Source organism: Aulonocara stuartgranti (assembly GCF_965226115.1).
Source record: "Aulonocara stuartgranti genome assembly, chromosome: 6".
Lineage (NCBI taxonomy): Eukaryota > Metazoa > Chordata > Actinopteri > Cichliformes > Cichlidae > Aulonocara > Aulonocara stuartgranti.
In genome coordinates, this window is record NC_138944.1 from 22,982,978 (window position 1) to 23,010,188 (window position 27,211).

The 27,211-nt window shown below is 39.6% G+C and overlaps 1 protein-coding gene across 1 annotated transcript; it reads left to right on the forward strand.

Moving 5' to 3' along the window:
* The first annotated feature begins 2,240 nt into the window (after window positions 1–2,240).
* On the forward strand, window positions 2,241–25,837 carry acer2 (alkaline ceramidase 2). Its single transcript, XM_082535823.1, has 6 exons — window positions 2,241–2,679; window positions 3,098–3,212; window positions 6,653–6,794; window positions 7,857–7,994; window positions 22,328–22,465; window positions 23,641–25,837. The coding sequence occupies exons 1-6, from the start codon at window positions 2,566–2,568 to the stop codon at window positions 23,822–23,824; spliced, it is 831 nt and encodes a 276-aa protein (XP_082391949.1). The 5' UTR covers window positions 2,241–2,565; the 3' UTR covers window positions 23,825–25,837.
* Window positions 25,838–27,211: the final 1,374 nt, after the last annotated feature.

The window sequence follows — 27,211 nt, forward strand, 5'->3', positions numbered from 1 at the left end:
TGGTTCGCTGAAAAATTTAGGGTTATTAAAATGTCATACTATTAACTTATGTTATACAAGAATTTATATGTTATACTATAACATATAATTTATGTTATACTATAGAGTATATATATACATATGTATGTATATATATACACACATATGTATGTATATATATACACATATGTATGTATATATATACACATATGTATGTATATATATATATATATATATATATATATATATATATATATATATATATATATATATATATATATATATATATATATATATATATATATATATATATAACACAACACATAAATGACAAAGAATAGAATATGTATTAATCCTAGTTACAGTGGAGGTGTTGTGGATTTAAAACAATCTGCATTGGGGATTATTATTGAGCCACGGAGCATGCGTCGGCCAGAGGGTGCCAGAGAGTGCATAAGGAGCTGAGATATTAAGATCATTCCCATCCCAGTCTGGTGAGAGATACATTCTTTGAATACTGGCCTAATCAGCTTCAAAATAAACACACTGTATCTCTTTGAAAAACACGTAGCCAGTTTGATAAAGGCTACCATAATTAACTGCTCACTTGTACAACACCCTTAGAAAAATACTGATAAAAATAGGCATTAAGCTATGTTAGCTGTTCATGCAGCTTCTGAACAAAGTTACTCATTTTTATTGTGCGATGACAGGCCTTTATTACCCTTTACTGAAAACTTGATATTATCAATTAATACAGCAAAGGTGTTTTTTGTTTTTTTTTAAAAGAAGTGCAATCTAAAGGCAAGTCAAGATAGTCCTCCACAATGTCAACACTCAATCCAGGGGGTCAGTGTTGACATTGTGGAGGACTATAAATACCTTGGAGTACACATTGACAATAAACTGGACTGGGCTAAAAACACCACAGCACTTTACAGGAAGGGCCAGAGTCGTCTCTATTTTTTGAGGCGACTGAGGTCCTTCAACATCTGCCAGATAATGCTGAGGATTTTCTATGAGTCTGTTGTGGCCAGTGCGATCCTCTATGCTGTTGCATGCTGGGGGAGCAGGCTGAGGGTAGCAGATGCCAACAGACTCAATAAACTAATTCGTAAGGCCAGTACTGTTGTGGGGATGGAGCTGGACTCCCTCAAGGTGGTGTCGGAGAAGCGGATGCTGTCCAAGATAAAGACAATGTTGGATAACACCTCTCACCCACTCCATGACATGCTGGTCAGTCACAGGAGCTCGTTCAGTGAGAGACTGAGATTACCGAAAAGCACCACTGAACGACATAGGAAATCTTTCCTGCCTGTGGCTATCTCCCTGTACAACGCATCCACTTAACACACTGTTTGCTGCTACAACTACACATGTTTCTTTTCCAGCTATTTATTAATGAGTGTGCACAATAATAGGGCTGTCCCACACAAAATTGAGCAGACAGAATAGACCAGGAGTGTCAAACATATTGCACAGAGGTTGGACAGGGCCTGCTAATTTACTTAGTCATAGCTTTTGATAGCTTGACTGAGTAAATTATGTGTGTACATTTTGGATTTGTAACTGTATTTAGATCAGTTTTAAAGTCTTACAAAGACATCACCCACCTTTCACACCAAATGTATAAAGTAATATTTATGTCATTTTTGTTAGTATTCTGTTATTTTTATTTATTTAACAGGGACAGCGCATATGAATGGACACTAGTAGATGAAAATACAACATGTAAACATTACATTTTAGCAAAACGTCTAATTTCCAGGCACATTACATAAAATTTACACAAAAAACATACAGATATAGAAAATATAGCATATCATGAAAACACTAGTTATTTTATTGTATTTTTTATTTTGTTTTTCTTACTTTGGTCTATTTTTAAAGAACAATAAAGCTGTGGATTTGGTTCAGTTTGGTATGGAAGCTTGTTGCTAATAAAAAACAAAACAGATAGAAATAAGTCAAAATTAAAAAAAAATAGGAAAAAAAAGGAAAGCTCGATTTGTTTTTGGAAGGGAAAAGGGTAGAAATGTATTATTGTCATTCAGTATTCTCGAGAAAATCGAAATTTGGAGATCTTAACTGTAATTCTGTTTTAGAGACAGCAAAAACAAAAGAAAGAAAGAAAGAAAGGAAAAAGTATTCTTTGACTACTGCTGACTTGAACATACAAACTTTAAGTATCTCCCCCCCCCACTACTCTTTTTTTTTTTTAAATTACCGTGACAAAAATAAGTAAACTCTTCCTTCCTGACCTACGTTTGACCGAAGAAGGAAGCAGGCAGGAGTGACTTCTCTTGCAGCCTGAGCACTCTTTGAGTCGCGGACTGAGCAGCTGTCAGTGGACGAAGCAGAGCGTCACGACGAGCAGGAGGCTTTGTGGAAGAAGGACGTTCTCAAAATGCAGCTCCATAACGATTTCCCCAGTGTGTCACAGGCTCGAGTGGCCGATACGTGCCACGACTCGGACGTTAGGATCTAGCGTGCAGCCAGCGAGCCGACGGATAGCGACTTTCCCCCCCTCGGTTGTTTTATGTGCTGTCTGCTCGGCGCTGTCCATCCGACAGAACTAGTTCAGACATGAGTAACGTTAATGTGATGTTTTGGGACCAGTTGCAGGCTGGTAGCTCCGAGGTGGACTGGTGTGAAGGCAATTACCTTATTTACCCCAGCATCGCTGAGTTTTACAACACGGTCGGTTTTGAGAATGGGGCTTGTTGTTGTTGTTTTTCTCGCTATTTTGCACATTACAGTTTTGTTTACAGTCAAAGCCTTTCTGCATTTCCTCTTCTTGCTGTTGTCTCCGTTGCACTGCTTGTTTTGTTTTACTCCCCTTTCCTTTCTTTCTTTTGTAGTTTAATGGCTTCTTTGCGCTATACAAATACAGGCCATTTACCATTTACTTCCCAGGTTAACGACTGCTTAGCTGAGCATTCTGGCTGCTTTTCAGCTTCAGCATCATGATATGTATTGTTAGTAGCAGTTTACAGGTTTTGCATGCCAGTTTCTGCACAGCCACCGAGGCCCGCACACTGATCAACTTTTGACGGGCATTGCTGGCTCTTTGCTGCGGGATCAGTGACAAAGACTTTTCTGTTGTTTATCATTTCAGATCAGCAACATTTTGTTTTTTGTTTTGCCGCCGATACTAATGTGCCTGTTCCGCCAATATGCAAAACATTTCAACAGTGGGATTTACCTCATATGGATACTGCTAGTTGTGGTCGGTAAGTTGGCTGCTGACCTCTCTTAACCCTTCATTTTTATTTATTTATTTTTCATTTCTCATCTATACACGTGGTACATAAAGCAAGCGTCAGATAGGGAGGCTTCAAATAAATAAATAAAATAGTGGATGTCATACAGATCACCAGTTGTCAGGCATCTTGGGAAGATTTGCCAGTTTTCTGTTGTTTAGTCTGTCTCTTCCTTAATCTCAAACTCTGAGATGTTGAGATCAAGGATCTGCGTGGGGGCCTGACCATCTGTTGCAGGGCTCCTTGTTTGATCGTTGCCATTTTTTGGCTTTATATGTGGGTTTGTTGATAGAGGTAGTGCACTGCACTTTTTGCATACATAAGGAGACTCACTAGAAAAGCACATCAGCATAATTCAGTTGAGTACATAAGTGCCACTAACACTGCTATGACTGTAAAAAGAAAAGGATCATTATAGGATTCATAAAGGAGGCCTTTATAGCTGGGCTGCTACATCAGATTGCATTAGATTAAGTGCTAAGTTGTTAACCCTAACATACTCTTCATATTCACCTTCTTCATAGTATACATATAGTATTTGGCATTTATAAATGTATGCCTGATCCTTACTTTGTGTATTAGAGAGCAGACAGTGTTTTGTTATTTTTGTTTATTAAGTTTTGTTTAGGTTTTACAACATTTGTTTATGGAAAAAAATATCCAATATCTCACACTCATGTCAAGTTTTACCCAAGACACAAAAATGTAACAGCCATATTCATCTAAATATATTTGAACTGAGTTGATCATCGTTACTATCATTGTGCAGATGCCAAAAGTTATCAAATTTGAAGGTAAATAAGGCCATTTGAGGTATTTTTACTGCTGTCAAAACGGGTCAAATGAATGTGTAAGTAAAGGGACTGAGTAAATAGTCCTTACACAAACCAATTTCAAAAAGAATTGTGTATTCCTGTAGGACTTTATTCACAGCAAAAAAATATTATTTTTTTCCTTTATTTTTTATGAGAGTAAGCAAAGTATCTGAGGGGTTTGCACTGTTAACTAGTACAAACCAGAAGGTTAAAGTATGTCGACTTGGTCTCTAGGCAGTTACGATGGACATTTAATTTGAACTAGTTTCCAGGTTTTAGACCAAAGGAGTGATCTGTATACACTTGTACTGCAGTGGCACTGTTGGGGTGCACAGTTTCTCAGCTGTGGCCTCTATCACCATCTTTAGATTGATTTTGAATTCATTATGTCCCATTCAATATTTAGGCCTTTAATGGTGCTTCTTCATCTACACAGTTCAATAGAGAGCCTTTCCCCATCGATGCTGTTTTGCAAACGCTCGGATTGCCCTGTCAGCAAAGATAACCCGAGAGCAACCCCACCTCTGCTCCAAGGAGGTGACCTTGGTGGGTGTCCGGAAAAAAAAAGTAGTTGAAAAAGATTTGCATAACTGTCAGATTTAAAGAACTCGAGCTGGGTGTTTTCCTCTGTGGCCCATGTGTGGTCCAATGTAAAGGGAAATAAACGCAGTCTCCTGGCTTTGTTGGAGCCTCTTAGACAGTTGAACATTCTTGGTCCATACATGTTGCCATACCATAAATCCTTATCTGTGTATCTTGGACTGCATCCATTTTCTTTTCTTTGATTCTGGAGGCTTTTTAAAACAAAGCCAGTGCCAGCAACGGGTCACATGGTTTCATGCCGTTTCCTCTGTTTCAGCAGTTATGATGAACTTTGACTCGAATAGAAAAGCAAGCCTATAGTTTCTAGTTCAAAAACAACATCCAGCTCCTTTTTATTTCACCTTAGCCTCAGCAGTGTGTGCAAATATAGTTTGGCTACTTTGCATCCATATTTTGACCTGTCAGCAGATCAAAAATAAGAACGTGTAAATTAAGGCTTTGAATTAAGAAATTACACTCCTCACTAGGGCTGTTCGATTCATTTTACGCTATCGTTTGTTTCGTGGTGTTGCAAAATAAACTGTTTACGGCAATATTTTTTTCATTGTTCTGATGGTCACTGTAGTGGCTATATTAATTTCTTAAAGTTCTCTCTTTCTCTTATATTTTATATAACCACACTACTGACGGACAAGCGCCTGTTTTTATGCGTTGTGGTTAGCAACAACGACGGTAACACCATCGTGTGTCCGCTTGTTTATGTTCCACATAAACCTTTCACAATAAAGCTCAAGATCCTGTTGAGACTTTTCAAAATAAACTGAATCACGTGAAAGAGCAGATTATTTACAGATGAGTATTAAAAAAGAGCCGCCAGGTTCTAATAAATAGACCTTAGACTCAAACGTTAGAACAGGCGTTTCCCCGCAGCACGCCGTGTAATAAATACTCACAAAGAAAACGGCGGCCTTCACAACTTGTGTCTAAAAATGTATAGTTTCATACATCGGTTAAAACACTCGACTCCAGCTACATGACGCGCAGCTAGAAACACTTCCGGCAAGACGAGCTGCCAGAGATTCACAGAATTGACAGAAAATGTTACATTTTTGTGATTTATATCGTTATCGGACGATAGAATTCTTATATCGGGATATGAGATTTTGGTCATATCGCACAGCCCTACCCCTCACTGAGCTGAAGGCAACATATTCATATCCTGTCAAGTCACAAAGAACCTGGATTCTACTTTTAGTTTTAATGGAAAAAAGGACCAGTCTTTAAAAAAAGGAGCTATTTTTGCTTTTTTTAATCATTTCATCTTTATGCAAATATCTGTTATATCCAATTAACACTCCTCAGTTAGCCATTTTTTTCTTTGCTTGACTGATTATGAAGTAGCTGCTGATTCATTTACATGAATGCTTCTTTAAGTCTTTTGTTGAATGGCTCATTCTCATGCCTAGGTTGAGAACCATGGCAGGTTTTCACGATTAGTAACAACTGAGTGGGAGCAACATTTGATAAGAAGTCTGCTGAAATGTTGCACCTGATAATAAAAAGTCTGTTCTACCGTGATAAACAAGGAGGGGAAAGTGACTGCTGCATGTCTCTGCAGCATTTCAAGGCTTCATTTCTAAATAACTTTGCAAATTAAAGGCCAACAAAAGAGGCCTTTACATTCACTGTTACACAATGACTGCCTTTCCTCATAAAACATTTGGTAAACATTTGCACAATAACTTGAAACCCACATGTTTAGCAGCTTGAAAACGGCTTTCAAAGTTCCCATCGTAGATAACAGCCGGTCCTGTTCGATGTGTGATGATTGTGGCGTTCCAACTGTGCTCCGTTTTTCGGTTATTGTTTTGAACACGTCGTTTTAGAGGGGGAATATTTTAACTCTACGTTTGCTATTCTCAGTTATGTTCTGATGTTATAAAAGAGAGAGGGAGCACGTAACAAAACACAGACTGTCTCATTTATCCTGCCCTTTGAATACAAAACTTAAACATCTATCACTGTCCTTCTGTGTCTCTTCCTTTCTCCAAGGTATTGGATCGACTTATTTTCATGCCACCCTCAGCTTTCTTGGCCAAATGCTGGACGAGCTAGCCATATTATGGGTGCTCATGTGTGCCATAGCCATGTGGTTTCCAAAGAGGTATTTACCCAGGATATTCAGGAGGGATCGGTATGTTGATAACAACAATTATTATTATTTATTATTATTATTGTAAAAAAAGAGCTTAAACTATGTGCATGTGTAGATATGTAGTCCTGTGAAAAACTATTTACTCCTTTCCTAATTGGGTTTTCTTTTTCTGCAATATTTGGCACAATAAAATGTTTCCCATCATCAAACAAAGTTACAGTCTTTTACATCACTTTGGAGGAATTTTGGCCCTCTCGTCTTTGCAGAATTGTTTTAATTCAGTCACACTGGAGGATTTTCGAGCATGGTTTAAGGTCATGTCAAAGCAACTCAATCAGATTTAAGGTGCAGCCCTTGTCTAGGCCACTCCAAAACCTTCATTTTGGGGTTGTTTGAGACATTCAGAGGTGAACTTGCTGGTGTGTTTTAGATTATTGTCCTGCTGCTTTTGAGCTTGTTTAGCCTACCAGTACTTCATTTTGTCAGACAGGTTCTGTTTAAGTGATTTCTTAATTCAGAAGCTCTACCAGTAATCAGGCCTGAGGCCTATCCTTCATGCTCTTAACTCTTAATTATCATTCAAGCAGCTAAAAGTGTTTAGCTCTGACTGGAATTACTCACAGCTGGTGGCATCTGATGGTAGTGGCAATAATTAAGAATAAACACTAAAGCAGATACAGTGTAGGTTTGTCCCGTGCAAGGCAGGGCAAACATTTTTTTTCCCACATGGTCAAATATGTAGCATATGCATTTAGTACATTTAGCTCACTGTTGTCACATGATATCTCAGCTGCTGTGACACTCCTGTTTAATAATAGTCCTTTCTAAGATAGCTGACACCAGTAAAAGCTGCATCACATGTCTTTACTTCTCCTTGCATTGTCACCAAGCTGTCACAGTTGCTTGCTCTCACTTCAGGCTGCTACTTGTTTTGCCCAGCCTTTTGATTAGAGCTGAGCGTGTTTGTTATGTGCACCTTAAGTGGGTCATAATAATTTCTGGAGCACATCTGAGTCATCCAAACACTCCCTCTGTATCTTACAATCATGTTCATGGAGTATTGCAGCAATATCTGTCTGTTTTGTTCATTAATCCATCTAGGTCGAGATTCAAAGTGGTCATCGGCATCTTATCAGGGATCACCACGGGGCTGGCCTTTGTGAAACCTGTTGTCAACTCGCTGTCACTGATGACTCTGGGAATCCCATGTACCGTGCTGCTCATTACTGAGCTGAAAAGGTAAGACGGAAGAGTATGACTGTGTGTGTGTTTGTTTAAACAGCATAGATGAGTGTAAGTAGCCGAGTAGGTCTGAGCCAGAAGTGGCAGACTGAGTAAACTACATGGACTATGTATCAAATGTGGACATGCTCTGAGCATCAAAAGAGGGAAGACGATGCAGAAATTTTTAAACCTAAAGTAAGTAAAGTAAAAGTTTATTTTTATAAACCCCTTACAGGAAGCCGGTGGTGAATCTGTTGGGTGATTTATAAAAAGATGTGTGATTGTGCAGAAGTCTGTGAGAAAATGATCTTACTGCTCACACAACTTATGACCACATGTTCCTAATGGGTTTGTGGTCTCAGCCACTAGTTTGAAGTCTCCTTTAACACAGCTTGATGGTTATTTAGCAAATTATGGTGCCTTCCTGAGTGTCTCTCATGATAAAGCAGAGTATCTCTAAGGGCCTAGTTATGTGTGCAATGTCATAGTCTTATTCTCAATCAAATCTAACCCTTACTAGTCATGTCCAGTTGAAAAACACTTAAAAACATGCACTCACACACAAAAGATCACTGCCAAAAGGCTTAAAATGTCACTAAGGGCCACATTTGCTCAGTGGGGATAGTATCACAAAAACAAACCCCTGGAAGTGGAAAGCTTTGCTCTCTCTCTCTCCACTTTGAAATCCTGTCTCAGGCTACGTCCACACTAATGCGTTTAGTTTTCTCTCCGTTTTGGCCTCCTGTCCACACTGAGACAGCGTTTTGGCTCATGGGAAAACATTTGAAAACGGTGCTTTCGCGTCGCAGTGTGGACAGCCAAAATGGAGACTTTCTAAAATGATGAGCATGTTAGTCATGTGATGCAGTCGTGTGACCAATTAAACTAAGATAGTGTAGGGCATTGTTGTTTTGTTTGCTCTCAAGCCCTATTAAAGATTAATATCAGTCTGTACATGCTCCAGATAACTTTTCTTCAAATTTTTTAACTCTCACTCGCAGTTGCAACTTTATGCTTTTGTGTTACTCGCAGCAACAACTCCACCTCATTGTTAGTCCATTTAAAAAACTCGGTGCTTTTCCTCAACATTTTGCCGCGACGTTTCAAAGAGCCGGAAAGTAAATAAGTAGCAGACAGAGGCAGGTCGAATCTTGTTGCGCTTCACGCATCCGCAGTACTGGAACGTAAGCGTTTTCAGCCGTTTCAATGTAGGCACGCAACTCTGTGAAAATGACTGAAAACGCTAGTGTGGACGCGGAGTGTTTTCAGATGAAAACGCCGTTTTCAATTCTATCCGGGCTAGTGTGGACGTAGCCTGAATCTCAAAACCTCCTGAAATATACTCACTCTGATTGTCTTCCAGCTTAATAGGTATTTTGGTTTATTCTTATTGTTTTTATTCTTTTATTCTTCTTGTAACCAACATAATTTCCTTAAGAATTATTAAAGTATTCTGATAACTGTTCTGTTTGGGTGGTTTCGAGTGTACACTACTTCAGCTGCAGGAAAGTTGATAGAATTTCACTATACAGGCTAACTTTTCTGTTAGGAATTTATGGGGATTTCTAAAATATGTGTGTTAAAAGCTGAAACCTGCTCTGCGTTGCTGGAAAACGTAACTGCCTGTGGCATGCGCTGTATGCGTCTTGTACTAGGCAGCTATTGTCCCCCTCCCTCTGACAGCCTGCTTTGTTAGTGAAAGTTACAGTTTTATTCTAACAGAAATATGAGTGGCTCGGCTCTAAAGCAGCTTTCTGTGGTGATGAAGACTCTTTTTTTTCCGTGAAAGTCAACGCAAACCATGTGAAGTCAATGATTTAGTTCTCGTTCCCCAACATAACTGAGTCTCACTTAAAAGTGAGAAAGTCCAGCAGTGCTGAAACTTTGGATTGTTTTATATGTTTTGGTTTTATGCAATCACGTTACTTAGCACCCACCTAAATGTTGTCGTCTTCTATCCGGTTGTTCAGTCTGACGTCACTAGCAGTGTCTGGACCTAAACTCCGCTGCAGGTCCATATATCAAACGATCACTGTGGCATTACTGAGAGTTGAAAAACTGTCTAAAGTCTTTCATCTTTAATAAAATGATCAGCGTTCTGCTCTACCAGGTGTAACAATTGAGTTTAGCATCCAGGCATCCATGAAAACGGAATTTATGACATTTAACGGAGTTAGAAGTTAGCAGGGAGTTAGCTCGCTAGCTTCTATCTAAATACAATATAGCATGTCCTGACTGCGGAGTTTTGGAAACAAATTAAAACGTTCAGCTCTGCTATCACTTCCAACATAAATGAAGACGGAAAACTAAGGCAAGGCAAGGCAAGGCAAGGCAAGTTTATTTGTATAGCACAATTCAACAACAAGGTGATTCAAAGTGCTTTACAGAGACATTAGAAACAAGAACAAATAAAAAGCATGATTTAAAACAGATTAAAACAAGCAAATAAACTAACTAACTAATTAACAAACAAACAAACAAAACAGTATATAAAATCAAAACAGATAAAATCAGAACAGTAGATAAAATCAGTAGTTAAATGTAAGTTTTGAAATTTAAGCTTAAAGTGTGGATTTGGTGCTTTATTCAAATGCAGCTGAGAACAGGTGAGTCTTCAACCTGGATTTAAATAAACTGAGTGTTTCAGCTGATCTGAGGCTTTCTGGGAGTTTGTTCCAGATATAAGGAGCATAAAAGCTGAATGCAGCTTCTCCGTGTCTGGTTCTGACTCTGGGAACTGATAAAAGACCGGATCCAGATGACCTGAGGGATCTGGATGGTTCATACTGGGTCAGGAGGTCATTGATGTATTTTGGTCCTAAACCATTCAGAGCTTTATAGGCCAGCATCAGAACTTTAAAGTCTATCCTCTGACGGACAGGCAGCCAGTGTAAGGACCTCAGAGCTGGACTGATGTGGTCCACTTTTTTGGTCTTAGTGAGGACTCGAGCAGCAGAGTTCTGAATGAGCTGTAGTTGTCTGACTGATTTTTTTAGGTAGACCTGTAAAGATGCTGTTACAGTAATCAAGCCTACTAAAGATGAATGCATGGACTAGTTTTTCCAGGTCCTGTTGAGACATCAGATCTTTTATCCTTGATATATTCTTGAGGTGATAGTAAGCTGACTTTGTTATTGTCTTAATGTGTTTTTCTAAGTTTAGGTCTGCATCCATCACTACACCCAAATTTCTCGCCTGGTTTGTGGTTTTTAGATGTATAGATTGAAGTTCTCTGGTGACCTGTAATCGTTTTTCTTTGGCGCCAAAGACTATTACCTCAGTTTTGTTTTTGTTTAGCTGGAGAAAATTGTGGCACAACCAGTCATTGATTTCCTCAATGCATTTACCAAGAGCCTGTACAGGGCCTCGGTCTCCTGGTGACATTGTGATATATATTTGTGTGTCATCTGCATAGCTGTGATAGTTTATTTTGTTGTTGTTTATAATCTGTGCCAGTGGGAGCATGTAGATGTTAAACAGAAGGGGTCCCAAGATGGAACCTTGGGGAACTCCACATGTGATACTTGTCTGCTCAGATGTGAAGTTACCTATTGATACAAAGTATTTCCTGTTTTCTACGTATGTTTTGAAACAGTTTAGTACAGTTCCTGAAAGACCTGTCCAGTTCTCCAGTCGTTTGAGTAATATGTTGTGGTCAACTGTATCAAATGCTGCACTGAGATCCAGTAAAACTAGGACTGACATTTTTCCACTGTCTGTATTCAGACATATGTCATTAAACACTTTGGTCAGAGCGGTTTCAGTGCTGTGGTTCTGTCTAAAACCTGACTGGAAGGCATCGTAGCAATTATTCTGTTTTAAGAAGTAACTGAGCTGTTGGGAAACTGCTTTTTCAATGATCTTACTTAAAAACGGGAGATTTGAGATCGGCCTGTAGTTGTTCATTTGTGTCTTGTCAAGATTGTCCTTTTTCAGTATAGGTTTGATTACAGCAGTTTTTAGTGATTCTGGAAACACACCTGATAATAAAGAAAAGTTGACGATCTGTAACAGGTCTGACTCTAAAGTCTTTGAGACCTTTTTGAAAAAACTTGTTGGCAGGACATCTAAACAGCAGGAGGAGGAGTTCAGTTTACCTAAGATGTCCTCCAGGTCTTTGCTGTTAATAGGTTGAAACTGTTTCATGGTGTTTAAACAGTTTTTTGGTGGACACAGTACATATCCTGGATCTGCTGTTGATGTACCAATTGCTTGTCTAATTTTTTGGATTTTTTCAGTGAAGAATTTGGCAAAGTCATTGCAGGCCATGGTCGAATGAAGTTCAGCTGCCACTGACACAGGAGGGTTTGTTAGCCTGTCAACTGTAGAAAATAAGACCCGAGCATTATGGCTGTTTTTCATTTCCACACAGTCCATTTACCTCCACGTTTACTTCTAAGCGATGAATTTTTGTCTCCAGTACTGCAATCTTCTGCAGGAGGCTGTGGTAGTCATCTGTGGAGAGGGAAGGCATCTTGTTGCTAGTTAGCCTAGCGGTTAGCACCTTTCCAGGCTATTGAGGCTGCTCGGTGCCCAGACGCTGTAATCAGGCTTCAGCTGTGTCTAGGCCACAGACACACGGAGCGCTGAGGACAAGGTAACCATAAAATGTTGCTGTTTCTGTTAAGAACACTCTAATGCTAATGATCTACAAGTGTCCAGAAGTTATCGCAGGTAAGCTCACACGGAAAAAAGGGAAAAAATCAGCATAAAAATCAATATAAGAAGCAAAGCATTCAAGAGCAAAGAGATGAAGCGTCCACACTCACAAAGGGGAGGAGCTAAACAGCAGTGACGTTTGTAGGGTTACTGAAGTTGGGCTAGCTGGTATATAATGATGTGCTACGTGACCGCTAGCAACACAGCTATGTTAGCATAATATAAACAAGCTAACTTTTTTCCCACTCGATAAAAGTTAACATGAGTGTTCTCGGTGGTCAGGAACAAATGTAATCGCATGGCAGGATGCTGTAAAAGGACCAAACTTCAGCCAGGAGAACAACTGAGATAATCCATCCACAATACGAGGTTAGTCATTCATATACTGCTGCATGGGCTGGGCTGTAGTTACATCCTACGGTTTTAAAAACTGAGCTTAAATAAATGATTAGTGGTAATAAAAGCCGAGGGAGGTCAACAGTGATCACTGACTGTTTTAGGAGCTTTTTGAGATCAAATAGAAGAAAATACATAACATTAAACATGTTAACAACACAAAAGCCATATTAAACGCAGACTACTTTAGGCCCGGAAGTAGGATTCGTCGCGTCATCACTGAACAATCGGATAGTGACTCACAGGATGGCTGTAGATCAGGCTATTGGCAGAGGTTTGTTTGGCGGAAACGCCTGGTATGTGCCCAACTGGAAATAACATTGGCGGTAAATAAGAAGCGACTGCAGCATCAAAGGATGTAGCATAAATCACAAAAAATTAATTTTTATCAGCCCCAAATAATGTAAACCAGCAGTCCTCTATGAAGTCTCTGGCTTTGTTTCAGTCATGCCTTTATAGGCAGGGAAATGTTCCAGAGTTGATGCATGGGAAGTATGATAACCTGACTTATCAACAATGTGCTTTATCACCTCTTTAAGTCTTGAACTGTTTAAATAACAGAAATCAAATAGTGAAGTCGGTGCATTGTTAACATGCCACCTTTCACCTTTTTGTACTGTCTGGTGTGTCTGTTCCAAACTTATTATGTGGAAGAAAGTTCCTGAAAGCACAACAAGCCTTTCACTCTGTTTTTCTGCGTGTTTGTGTCCTTAATGCTTCCTAGCCGTCACAGTAACGTGGACGTATGTTCCGTTGCTTCCGTTTCCCATAACCCTTACTCAACACCATCAGTCCCCAAAATTCATCTATTGTTCAACCTGTTAGTAATTCTTCACATTACTGCCAGTGCCAGTCATCCATTGAAACTGCTTGTTTTTGTTGTTCCAAGTGTGAGAGAGTTCCTGTTGCCCCGACTGATGGACTTTTGCCCTCAGAAAGGACAGAAAACTTAGTTGTTGGTTTCAATCCAAGTCAACTTTCAGGCCAGCAAGAACAACATGTTCTGTGAGTCAACTGTGAGCATGCAGAGGAAGTATATAAAATTACAAAACTGGATACTTTAATACTATTATAACTAGCCTGCAGCGTTTTTTTAAAGTGGGGTGTAGAAGAAAATTCCATCATGGACACAATTTTTAGTGACTGCAAAGTTACGTATGCAATGTACACTGAGCGTGATGGAGAACATTGTTAGTATTATAGTAAGTTTTAAGATCTTATTATGAATTTGATGTATGTGAAACAGCTCATGGAACATATCACAGATAATAAGGTTAAATAGTAACATGCTTGGGGGAGGAAATAAAAGCATCCTGTTTCTGTTACAAGATGGATGTAGGCACCGTGAAGTCACCCACTGGTGTTTTGACTCCACATATTGAAGCTTCAGTGTTATTTATGACCACTTTATTAGGTATACCTTTCTACTAACCGTTTTCTTTCAAGCAGAGGTTCCGCCCTGTACTAGAGAGGTTTTATCTTTATTTATTTAACCTTTAGTCCCATTGAGACTGAACGTCTCATTAACAAGAAAGACCTATTTTATTTGTGGCAAAGAGTCAACAAGGTTCAGCCAAGTAATTTTGGTCCATATTTAGGAAAAAAAAAAGTTGTTCATCAGCTTTGAAACGATCCACAGGAATGGGAGTCGCTGAAACTTGAGTGATAAATTTAATTAGTGTCCAGCTTTGTGTCACGTATGCTACAGACCTCTGTTTTGTACAGTCGAGTGCGAGGAGAGTCACATCAGGGCTCCACCCTTATCTTTGCCTCCCACAATTATACTCCTCAGATTCCCCAGCACTTTCTCTCAAAGCAGAAGCACTAATCTAATGTCATGTATCTTATCTCACATCCTTCTATAATCTCCTGGCTGATGGGAGCAGTTTTCCAGATATCCGGCTATGTGGTGACTGTTACGACCCGGCTCAAAAGCCGCAACATAAAAAAAAGGAGATGAATAACAGAGTGTGGGTGAGAAGAGGTTTCATCCTAAAATGGAAAACCAGGTTGGCTAAAATGGCTGGTGCCACCAAGGCAAAGACTAGTGCACTCCTGGAAAGCTTGCCTCAGGTATGCTTTTATCCACACCTGACTAGGTGTGGCCAATTAGCACCAGCTGAAAACACTGAGACGATTAAAAGCTGCAGAGGGACGTAACACCTCCTCCCTTAAAAGGGTTCCTCTAGGACCCTTAAATTTATTAAAAGCCCCTCTGAAGCCTTCAGTTCCTTGACCCACAAACCTGGAATAAAAGTTAAAGCTAACAGAAGCAGTGTTCACGTTATAGTTGGCATCTCTAAGCATGGATGGGCATGAGGATTTGAAGTTGCCACACTGAACAGACAAAAAGTAACATGTGACCAACACAAAGGAGCACAACAGTCACAAACCCAAAATGATTACCTGATCTGCTACAACACAAAACCAAAAGTAGCAACAAATAATCACAACCAAGTGATCTGTTGTCTCCACCACACAAACAGTCACATACAAGTGGCCCTATACCACAACAAGTTACTTTAATCCAAAAAGTTCAGTAAATCAAGCACACTAGTGACCAACCACAAAATGGAGAGCTATGGCCACACAATGATCACATCAAGGGTGGCTCAGCACCCCACAGTGTTATTGCCATCACCTGGCCAACAACACTCACAAGTGATCCAACAAAATAGCCATATTCCCCACAACACTAAAGGTCACAGCACAAAACACTCACCTCACAAGGATCTCATTAGCATCCATCCACACTGACATATGCACACACAGGGTGTGCACACAATGCCAACTTAAAAACAGCCTACCTGCCTCAGCTACAGACCATAATCAAGAATGGTCTCAAACCTCCTACCAAGTTTGGTGCCACTGATTTACTATGTGCAACTCCCATCCTAAAATGCTAAAAAACAATAAAACTTTACCTGTCTAGTCTTCAGTGGTGTACCGGGCTCGAGGCACCTTTAAACGCAAACTCAAGGATAGGCAGCAGACCGGGGTACAGTCTCCCACCAAACCCTGAAGCGTACCCCCACCCAGGATAGCCACCAAACACAATAAACTAAAACAATAAAGCAAAACAACAAACAAGTGCTTCGATGGAAGGGCAGCACAGCCACCCAGCTGAAACACACTTACTAAAGGGAGTTTGCACAATTACAGTGACCACCATCACTCACCCACTTAAAAGCAAAACAAACTGACATTCAGTCTCCACTAAAATGTCCAAATATCCCGGACGTGCCACCACTTATCAAAGAGAACCCCCTTTTCTCTTGCAAACTCCACATAAGTCTGCGACAGCAATCTCTTTTGCTGGCGAAACCTCTGCCTATAGGCCTCTGGAACTAGCTCATAGGCCTTCAAGACAGCTGCTTTAACACACGAGTAATCTAAACTGTCCTTTAAAGAAAGAGCAGCCACCACCTCTTGAGCTTTGCCGGACAGTTTGCACTGTAGCAAAAGAGGCCAAATCTCACTAGGCCACTGCAGCGCGCCAGCGATTCGTTCAAATGCTGCAAAGTATGTATCCACCTCAGTTTCTCTAAAAGTGGGCACTAAAGAAATGCACTTATCAATTTTAAAAGCAGAAGTGGACGTGGAGGTGGGACCGGAATGAACAGCAGAGACAGATGAGGCTTAAGACTGTGACTCCAGCTCAAGCTGTCGGAGCCTAACGGCCTTGTCCGCCTCTATTTCCAGCCTCCTTATTTCAAGCTGAACCCGCCGGTTCTGAGCCTTCTCCTCAGCCTCCATCTGGAGACGTGCCAGCCGCACCTTCAGCCGAGCTCCTTCTCTCCCTTCGGAACTCCCAGAAGAGAGCGGATCATAGCGAGGAAGCGTGCGCGGCGTTTTTCCCCGCTCATCCCCCTCACCATCCCCACTGGAACCATTTTGGCCCTCTTCAACTACGGCAGCTTGGCTTGGCACACCAGAGACTACAGGCAAAACAGGCGCTTGAAGCACACCAGCTCCCACCAACTTGTCCACCACTAAGGCTTTTATTTCACTCTTACGGAGAGTTTTTGAAACCTGCAGCTGAAAGTGATCCACAATTTGCAGCAAATCATTCTTGCGACAGCTATTAATAATCCCCAGAGACGGGGCAGCTATAAAGTGCTGCAAACAAAACGCAGCTGACATAGTGCTTAATCTTTAGCCAACTCAATTTCTCTTTTTTTTTTTTTTTTTTTTTTGACCCCCACTCCCAGGAACAAAGACCCCCTATGAGGGATCCCGGACGAGCCCCCACTTATGTTACGACCCGGCTCAAAAGCCGCAACATAAAAAAAAGGAGATGAATAACAGAGTGTGGGTGAGAAGAGGTTTCATCCTAAAATGGAAAACCAGGTTGGCTAAAATGGCTGGTGCCACCAAGGCAAAGACTAGTGCACTCCTGGAAAGCTTGCCTCAGGTATGCTTTTATCCACACCTGACTAGGTGTGGCCAATTAGCACCAGCTGAAAACACTGAGACGATTAAAAGCTGCAGAGGGACGTAACAGTGACGTTTTTGTCAACATATATTTGCTGGCAGGAAAGGGCGTTTGCTCGATAAGAGTAATTTATGTAAAATATTTCAGGCCAACTGACTTGATGTATAAGGTTTACAACAGAAGTGAGCATAGTTCTGTCCATATGATGAAGTAAGTAGTTCAATATTTACTCTTTCTTTTCTTTTTTCTACTAAAAAAGTGTTTATTGGGGATTTCTTAGAGATGATTCTCATAGCTGCTCTTTGCTGCTGCTTTATTGCTCCATGTTTATGATTAAAATGCCACATTTTTTTTACTTGTTTACTGAAGCATATTCTAAGTAAAGTTATATAATGGGCATGGACATAATGTGTAGACTCACAGCTTTCATTTGAGGGTATCCACATTCAGATTGGATGTAGGGTTTAAGAGTTTCAGCTCCTCAACATGTGCCACCCCTTTTTTTTTATTTTTATTTTTTTAAAGGGGCCAAATGTAATTGGACAATTGACTCAATTTCATTGGGAGGTGTGGGCAGTTGATTTGAGGTGTAGTTCTTGTATTTAGAAGATTTTGCTGTGACCAGACAGTAGAAACTGGAGAGCTACTTGGCCTTGTTTTCAAAGGAGCTCTCCATGGAGGTGAAACAAGCCATCCTTACGCTGCGAAAACAGAAAAAAACCCCATCTCAGAAATTGCTACAATAGTAGAACATTGGTGAATGATCACAGAATCATTCCCATGGTGAAGAGAAACTCCTTCACAACAGCCAACCAGGTGTACAATACTCTTCGGGAGATTGACCTTTTGATATCCAAGAGGACTGTGTGAAAGTAAATACAGAGGGTTCACTGCAAGGTGCAAGCCACTCATCTCCCCCAGAAAGGCCAGATTGGACATTGCTAAAAATCATCTAAAAAGCCAGCACAGTTCTGAAAAAACATTCTTCGGACAGATGAAACCAAGATCAGAATAGAGTGGTGAGAATGATGACAAGAAAAAATTATGGAGAAGGCGTGGGACAGCTTAATGTCCAAAGCATACCACATCATCTGTAAAACACAGCGGAGGCAGTGTAGATGGCATTGGGGTGCATGGCTGCCAGCTGCACTGGGACTCTAGTGTTTATTGATGATGTGACACAGGACAGAAGCAGCCAAATGAATTCTGGGGTGTTAAGAGACAAGGTGTCTGCTCAAATCCAGCTAAATCCAGTCAAATTGGTTGGTCCATACAGATGGACCATGACCTAAAACATATAGCCAAAGAAACCCAGGAGTTTATTCAAGCAAAGAAGTGGAATATTTTTGAAGATCCAAGTCAGTCACCTGATCTTAACACAGTCGAGCATGCATTTCACTTGTTGCAGATTAAATTTTGGACAGAAAGGGCCACAAACAAACAGCAACAAGCAGCAAGTTGCTGCAGTAAAGGCCTGCCAGAGCATTAAAACGGAGGGAACCAACATCTGGCGATGTCCATGATTTCAAGACTTCAGGCTGTCATTGCCAGCAAAGGGTTTTCAACTAAGTATTAGAAATAAACATTTTATTTTCAGTTATTTAATTTGTCAAGGGAATGTGTTAATAATGTATGTCATTTGAAAGCACTTTCCCCCATTGTTCAGTAAATTTCTTCTTGTGTTTTTGTTTTTTATCTTGCTAGACAGAAAGTAAGTTTGTTTGTTTGTTTGCTTTTTAAATGATGCTATCCACAGAGGTTGTTGTTGGGTTTTTTTGCACTGCATGTCATAATCTCTAATCTGCCAAGTCTGAAGGGCACGCCTGTCTGTCTTTCAGAGGCTTGTTATTCAACTGAAGCACTATGTGCAGCATAATTTCCATTAGGACGTCACAGTGGCTCTAATAGCAGTGTTGTGTCTCCCCCTGTACTTCCTGATTACTAGCCCATCTGTGCTTCTTCTAAGTTTTAATCGGTTACTGATCTTCCTGTAGCTCATTTTTCATCATTACAAAGTCTCAGAATAAAATTTCTTATATTCCTTTGGTAATTCTTTTCCATAGGGAACCGAATCGTGCAGATATACGAATAGAAACCCCTGTTCTATGGTCATTTTATGAACAAATTCATGCAGCTGAAGAGAAATAATCATTTTCCCCCAGTTTTGATTTAATGAATCAGAAGGTTTTTTTCTACCTTTGCCAGCAGTGCTCTCAGGTGTTTTTCTAGTCTGTTTCATTGACTTACTGTTTTGAGGCCTGTGCATTTTTAATGCATAAGCCCCATATTAAGCTTTCTTTTCTTGCTTTCACATATCTTGTCGTCACATCTTCACAGTTATCGATTAGTTAATATTTTTTAAGCACTTTGACACTTAAATTGTAATATAAAGACGTATAGCCACTCTTTTTGTGTTCTGTGATTAACTGGAACAATCAGTTTTTACAGTATTGATGACAATTTAATGACCCACTTCCCAGTGGGAAGATGCATCACTGGCCATCTATTTTTGTACTTCCTGTTGGCGGTTCATAGCTGTGACACCCTTTTTTCCTGCCTCTTTCTGGGCAAGTTATGTAATAGAGGCTGTTTACCAGTTCAGGTCACCAGCGCACTTACTTTAAAATAAGAAATCTTTAATTCTGGTGTGATGGGTAAATTTTGCAATTTCTGTAGCTGTTATTATTTTTAAATAAAAGATGTAGAAAAATAAAAATGTAGCATCATTTCTCACTGCTTCCAGGGAGTCATCCACTTCTGAACATACAGTATGCAGATAAATGTACGGGTCCACCGACGTGTTACATCTACAGGAATTGCTCGGCCATGGAGCTCCCAGCACACAGTTTTTGGGCTGATGTTAATGCCAGAAAAAGTCTGGAGCTCTGCACTTAATGAGTCAGCAGAGCGTTTGCGACTTTTGTGCTCTATGCCCCCTAGCACTCGTCAGCCGTGCTCCGTAACTGAGTTGACTTAATCCAGTGGTGGCATCCTATTACAGTTTCATGCTGAAATACAGTGAGTTATTTAGAATAACCCATTCTTTCACCAATCTTTACAAAGTGTAAAGGCAGATTGAATGGCCAGGTGCTTGATTTTATACACCTATGACAGTGGGACTGAATGAAATGCCTGAATTCAAAGGTTAAGAGGTGTGGTCTAGTACTTTTGTCCAATGCTGGCAACCTTAGTATTCCTTACTGGCCAAATTCCACATTTCCACAGGCTTATGATTACAGTGTAAATTAATTAAATAGGAAAAGTGTCTTTTTGTTTAAATAAAAATAAGTGTTCTCCACATGGTTTTGGGGCTCTGAAGGTCAGTGACAAATGTTACATTCATGGTGTCAGAGCTTTCAGAGCTTTTTCGCTTGAATGACTCCCACATTCCCTGAGACCAGACCACCTTTATCAGTCAGTGTGATCGCAACTGACTGCTAATTAATCTAATCTCTGCTTTCACTGTCAGTGTAAAGTCTGCTTACAAAGATTCCTGAGCCTCTGCGTGAGAGTGATGTTTGCCGTTTAGCTCAATCCGGTTATGTTGCTGAGCTGGAAAGGTTCTGTGTCATCCATGGATTCGTGTCACCTTGAAACAATGGTGACTCAAAGGTAGAGGCTTCTTAAATGGTTTGACTTCATCAAATGGGCAACCGTGGCTCAGGGGGTTGGGAATCGCATCTGTAACCAGAAGGTCGCCGGTTCGATCCCTGGGCTCTCTGTCCTGTTCGTTGTGTGCTTGGGCAAGACACTTTACCCTACTTGCCTACTGGTGTTGGCCAGAAGGGCCGATGGCGCGATATGGCAGCCTCGCTTCTGTCAGTCTGCCCCAGGGCAGCTGTGGCTACAACTGTAGCTGCCTCCACCAGTGTGTGAATGTGAGAGTGAATGAATAGTGGCATTGTAAAGTGCTTTGGGTGCCTTGAAAAGCACTATATAAATCCAATCCATTAAATGCACTGACCTAAGGGCAGGTGACAAACTGCCGTTTAGTCACAGTCAGGCTTCTGTGTCCCCCTCTTTGTCTCTGCACTCTGTTTGGCCTGGCTCTGACTGGTGTGCCTAAGGAGGGCAAGACTAAGAATAGTTTGGCAGTGGCACTCTGGATTAGCACATCTCTCTAGGTCAGAGGGGTATCCATGAGGATATTTGCAGATAAATCTAGCTGGAGCAATCATCATTGCCATTAAAATCGCTAAAATCCTCCTGCTTTTAGAGCACCAAAATTGGGCAAAAAGGCCAGTACATCCTGGAAGCGACCGCGTGAGGAGGCCCAGAGGTTTAAGATTCTTTAGGCAAGAAATAAGATTTTCAGAAGTATTTTATTGATAAAAAGAAATGTAAACATGAGGATCAGTATTTTAATGTTAGTTTGCTAAAACTGAGAAAATTTCCACTATGATTTTGTAGTATTTTTATATTACAGTGGATTAAATGATTATGTAAGTGAATGTCATTGGGAGAGTTGGCAGCTGAAGAGCTAGATATTAGATAATGGAGTTATTTTAAGACAAAAATGCAAACGTGTGCCTCAAAATAAATGTGGTAAAATAAATGTTAATGTTTGTCTGTATAGTCTGGATGTGAAAGAGGAAGAGGAATAAATGATGAATATATATGCTGCCCACAAGTGGCCAACGTGGGTTTAGCAGCAATGTACTTTACATATATGATTAATTGCATTTATTTAGTAAATATTTCAGATTGTTTTGAGAAAATCAATATAATCTGTAATTCTAGGAAATGTATTGCTATTTTAACAAAATTGAACTGTTTCTATTTATATGCTGAATAAATCATCAAGTTGGCTGCATTTGTATTTTCACGGCTCACATTGTTCTTCACTGTGTCATCGCAGGTGTGAAAACCCACGTGTGTTCAAGCTGGGCCTGATCTCAGGGATCTGGTGGGCGCTGGCTCTGCTTTGCTGGATCAGTGACAGGATATTCTGCGAAGTGTGGTCATCTGTCAACTTTCCCTACCTACACTGTGCTTGGTAAGCTCAAAGTCGACTCAAAGTCAAACTCAGTGCTGTATAAGGTGTTAATGGTATCATTTATTCACAATGTGTATTTTATCCTGTGAGACTAAAAGGCAAAATAAGTGTTACAAGACAGTTACAGTTGCACTGTATACTTTTTTTCTTAAAACAAATGAATAAAAAATGTCAACCAGTTTTCATTTCAGGTGATTTATGTGTTTTATATGAGGAGGAACAGGCAGGGGAACTAGGCAGTAGCTTCAATAGACTGAAGGTAAATCAAACAGAAAAGAGGAATTTGAGAAATTAAGTCACGTGAAATAGAAATTTGTAAAAACCACCTTTCAGCATTAACTTGAATAACTTGTTTTCCGTATGACTTTATCAGCCTCTCACATCATTGTGGGGGAACTTTGGCCTAGCGTTCTTTACAGTGTGCCTTTATTTAATTGAGGTTTGTGGGTATTTATGCACAGCTCTCTTAAGATCATGCCACAGCATGCTGTCATGGACTTTTTTGAGATACGGGACTTTCTGCTTCACAGAGTGAATGGGTTAAATGCAGAGAGGAATTTCCCCACGGGGATCAATAAAGTATACGTTATTATTATTATTATAATTATTATTATAATGTCTTGAACTTTAACATGTGATATGCTAAATGCGGTTCTGAGATGTAGCTGTTGTTATTTTGCAATTTCTCTGCATGGTCTCAGGTGAATTGGCTGTCATTGTGAGAACCAATACCTGAATGTTTTAGACCAGCAAACTGTCAAAACTTCTGGTTTTATAGAAGTGTTCACACTTACTGGTAATTAGTTAATCAAGTGCAATTGTTTACCAGAACCTGACTGTTACTTACCCTCTGAATTCCTATGAAAGCCATACAAGTTTGCTTATTTTAATGTTTTATTTTTCAAACTGCATAGAGTCCTGCGAAAACGTTCTTTTTTCACATGGCTGCAGAAGTAGTTGGAAAAATCCCAAAAAGTTGATTCTGTTCATCTGGATGTAGCGTTTTCAGTGGGAGAAACCTTTTGTCACTCATTCAAGTGACTTCTTCAGTCTGAGCTGACTGCAGGTTTCCCCAGATTTGTTTCAGGGAAAACAAGACACTGTTAAACTTTTACAGCTGTGCCTGTAAATCATTTCAGAGGTTAGGCTTATTCGTGATCATTTTGCTCTTACAGGCACATCCTCATCTGTCTGGCTTCCTATTTGGGTTGCGTTTGCTTCGCCTACTTTGATGTTGCTACCGAGGCACCAGAGCGAGGTCCCGTCATCATGTTCTGGCCCAGTGAGAAATGGGCCTTCATTGGTGTGCCATATGTCTCCCTACTCTGCGTCCATAAGTCTACTATAAAGGTGACTTAAAGCAACGCTGATGCGTTCACACCGAGACACAGCATCTGTGACTCATCTTGCATCAACTGGTGCTCTTGTGACTTGAGGATATACGTGATGCACGTCTTGAAAGGATTTTGTATTTGGCTCATGTTTATGCAACTCGGTCAAAGAACAACAGGTTGTTTTAGACGATACACAACTACTCTTAAATATCAAAGCCAAGAAACCTTTACAGTGTTACAAACGTATCTCAGGCTTTGCATAAGACGTATTTAAAATCTCTTAAGAGTTTAAGTGTTAGTATTTTACATTTCATACTTCTTTAAAGAGAAGATTTTCTACATTTTCTGGGAACTGAGAAAACCTCACTGTAAAGAGTTATGTTGCCTTTACAAGAGTGAAAAACATAGCACCTCATGAGTGCAGTCATGAAACCATGTTTAGAAACAATAAAGCACTGAATTTATTAACTGTGATTAATGCGTCACGCATTAAAGCGTCACGTTGCTAATACACTCAGCAAATCAACAGCAAGCTTTATTGGTTCATAAAATGTTACTAAAGCGTTACACAAAGGTCATTTATGCAAAGCCTTTGTGCTGTACGTCTGCCCGCCCGTGCTTTCAGGCTTTTTGCTGAACAACATCAGAAACACATGGGACATTTCTGCTACAGATCTGTTCAGTTTTACTTTAAGGATGCTACTGTAATTTTTCTTTTTTTTTAGAATAGTAAATGAGGAAAGTGTTTAATATATACCTGTATATATTTCCTAATTAAATAGGCAATAATACTCTCAAGAAAATAATACCATTCATATATTAGTGAATGACCAGGTACCTTTTTAATATTGGCACCCAATGTAGAAACCCAAAAATCTGAATGTGACGTGAACGTAGCATTTTAAGATATAATATCTACATTTATTTAATCAAACAATTAGCTTGCTTGTGTTTAGCCTCTAATCCCGAATGTTTTTGCTTTCAACCCAGACTTCTCAACTGACCTTCAGGGCTATTATTATTTCAAACTTTGTTTGGCCTTAAACACTAAATAATGGATTCCAAAGAAGAATGAAGGTGATTGTGCTTTGCAATTTTAGAAAATGTTTGGAAAGAAGATGCCAAACCATCCGGTATCTGCTAGCAGTTGTAGTCTTTGGAGGTATGATTTGTTAATTTCTCCGTCCAAAAGCTAAAACTTTAATTTTCTTTTTATTTGGCAAAAAAGGAAAAAAAATGCATACAGGATACAAAAGGGATGTATTTTGAATGCTGCAGACCAAATCCCTGAAACACAAAGCTCTCCAAAGCATTTTTTTCTTTTTTACTTTGTTGGACATGCTCCTGAAATCTGCCTCTAGCCTTTTAACTAATATCATTTTACCCCTGTCCTCCCACAGAGGACTCTGGGAACTCAAACAACCAAAATAACTTGTGCAATCATGAAAGGTCAAATGAATCATGTTTTACAAAGAAAACAAGTATTTTGGTGATATTCTGAAGCAATAGTTTTGTAACAACATGATGTATTTTCTTATTATAAACCGTTTATATTTTTCTACGTGAAGTGCAGCCAAAGGTGAAGGTGAATAATTTTGATATAGCATTATTACTAACTTTGTTGATAAACATTTTTAATGTATCTTCATGAGAAGCCTTTTGGGTGGAATGGAAAATGTTAACAATGCAATGAGTACATAAAACTGTGCTGCAAATTATACAGGGAAACGATGATGGTGGGTTTGTTGAGTGATGATACTTGGGAAGTAAGTCAGTGAATTAGTATCAGATCAAGGACTTTGAAAGCAGCAGCCTCTTTCTGTCTGCATCATGAAGGTTGTCTTGGCTGTGACTTAATGTGTTTTTATTAACCTACATGTATATAGATCTCAGCATTTCTCTGCCTGCTTTGACAGTGCAAATAAACTGCACAGAAATATTTATTTTCATTAATGATCCTTTTTTTGTAAATGAATATGTGTAATAGATTAGATAATTAATATATTATTTTATGCAATAAAACTCAATAAATCCCCCAAATGACTGTTTGTGTCTATTCCGTGTTTATCTTGGAATAAATACTTCATCAGAAGTGCTTGTTTCACTGTACACTTTTGCCACTCTTGTAGGTTTTCAGCAGGCTGACTTACAGTGATGCAGAACACAATTTTAGTCACTAGGGGGCGAAATTTTCCCACATCTAATTAAATAAATCTATAGAACTGTCACTTTTCAATATAAGTGAATAAAATAAATAATAAAATTGTCATTGAATTAATCAAATATTTCTTCAACTTCATACCAAAAGTAGTACATGTGAACAGATTTTCTTTTTAAAATGACAAATCCAATAATATGCATGGCAATATAAAGTCATGTGAACAACTAACAGCATTCTTACTTGTTCAACAACATTAGCCAGGTGCTGCTAATCAAATCCACTTGATTAAATAAATTAACAATTGCGAGCGCCTCTATAAAAGCAGGCCTCATTTAGCATGTTAAATGATAGTAAAAAGGGGTGGGGGTCTGGCATTGTTTGAAAGGGTTGCCTCTTTATAATACGGTAGAATGGTTTAGGTTTGCAAATTCAAGAATGCCGATTCTGTTCATTCTATCCCTTTCTCTGTGAAAGAAACATTTTGTCACTCATCCAGGTGACTTCAAGTTTTCTTCAGACTGAAGAATTCACTTGGATGAGTGATGAGACATTTCTCCAGCTGAAAACATAATGTTCAGATGAACAGCTTTCTGGGATTTCCTTACCTGGATGATCGAGCATACATCTAGAGATTAGACTTGCAGGTTTGCAAGTTTCATCTAAGAAAAGTGCAAGACTTCTCCTTTGGATAGAGGAGGCTAGCTAGTTAAAGCTTGGTCCAAATTGTGCCACACAACAGCACAATGATCCTGAGCGCAGCAGCAAATCTATAACAGAATAGCTGAAAAGGAAAAGAATCAAGGTCCAGTCAAAGCTCAGACCTCAGGCTGACTGTAACAGTGAGGTGGGACCTTAAGTGAGTGCTGCACAAGTCGATGCCTGCAAATTTCCATGAACTGAAGCAACGCTGTAAAGAAGAGTGGGACACAATTCCTCCACAATGCTGTGAGAGACTGAAGTCACATTTATTGCTGCTGCAGGTGGTTGTACAAGCTACTGAATCATGAGGATGCTTATTTTTTCACATGTATATTTGCCCTAATCCACATGTACATTATAATAAAGGCCAAATGTATTTTAACAGTATGCCACACTGATCTACTGTAAAGTTAAATGTAATTTCTAAGAAGACACCGATGTTTAAAACAGCAAAATTACAAGTTCAAAAGAACACTGTAAATAAAATATAAAGCAGGGACAGTTACACCCTCCAAAAGGCGTAAACACCACATCCACCTTATAAAGATTAAG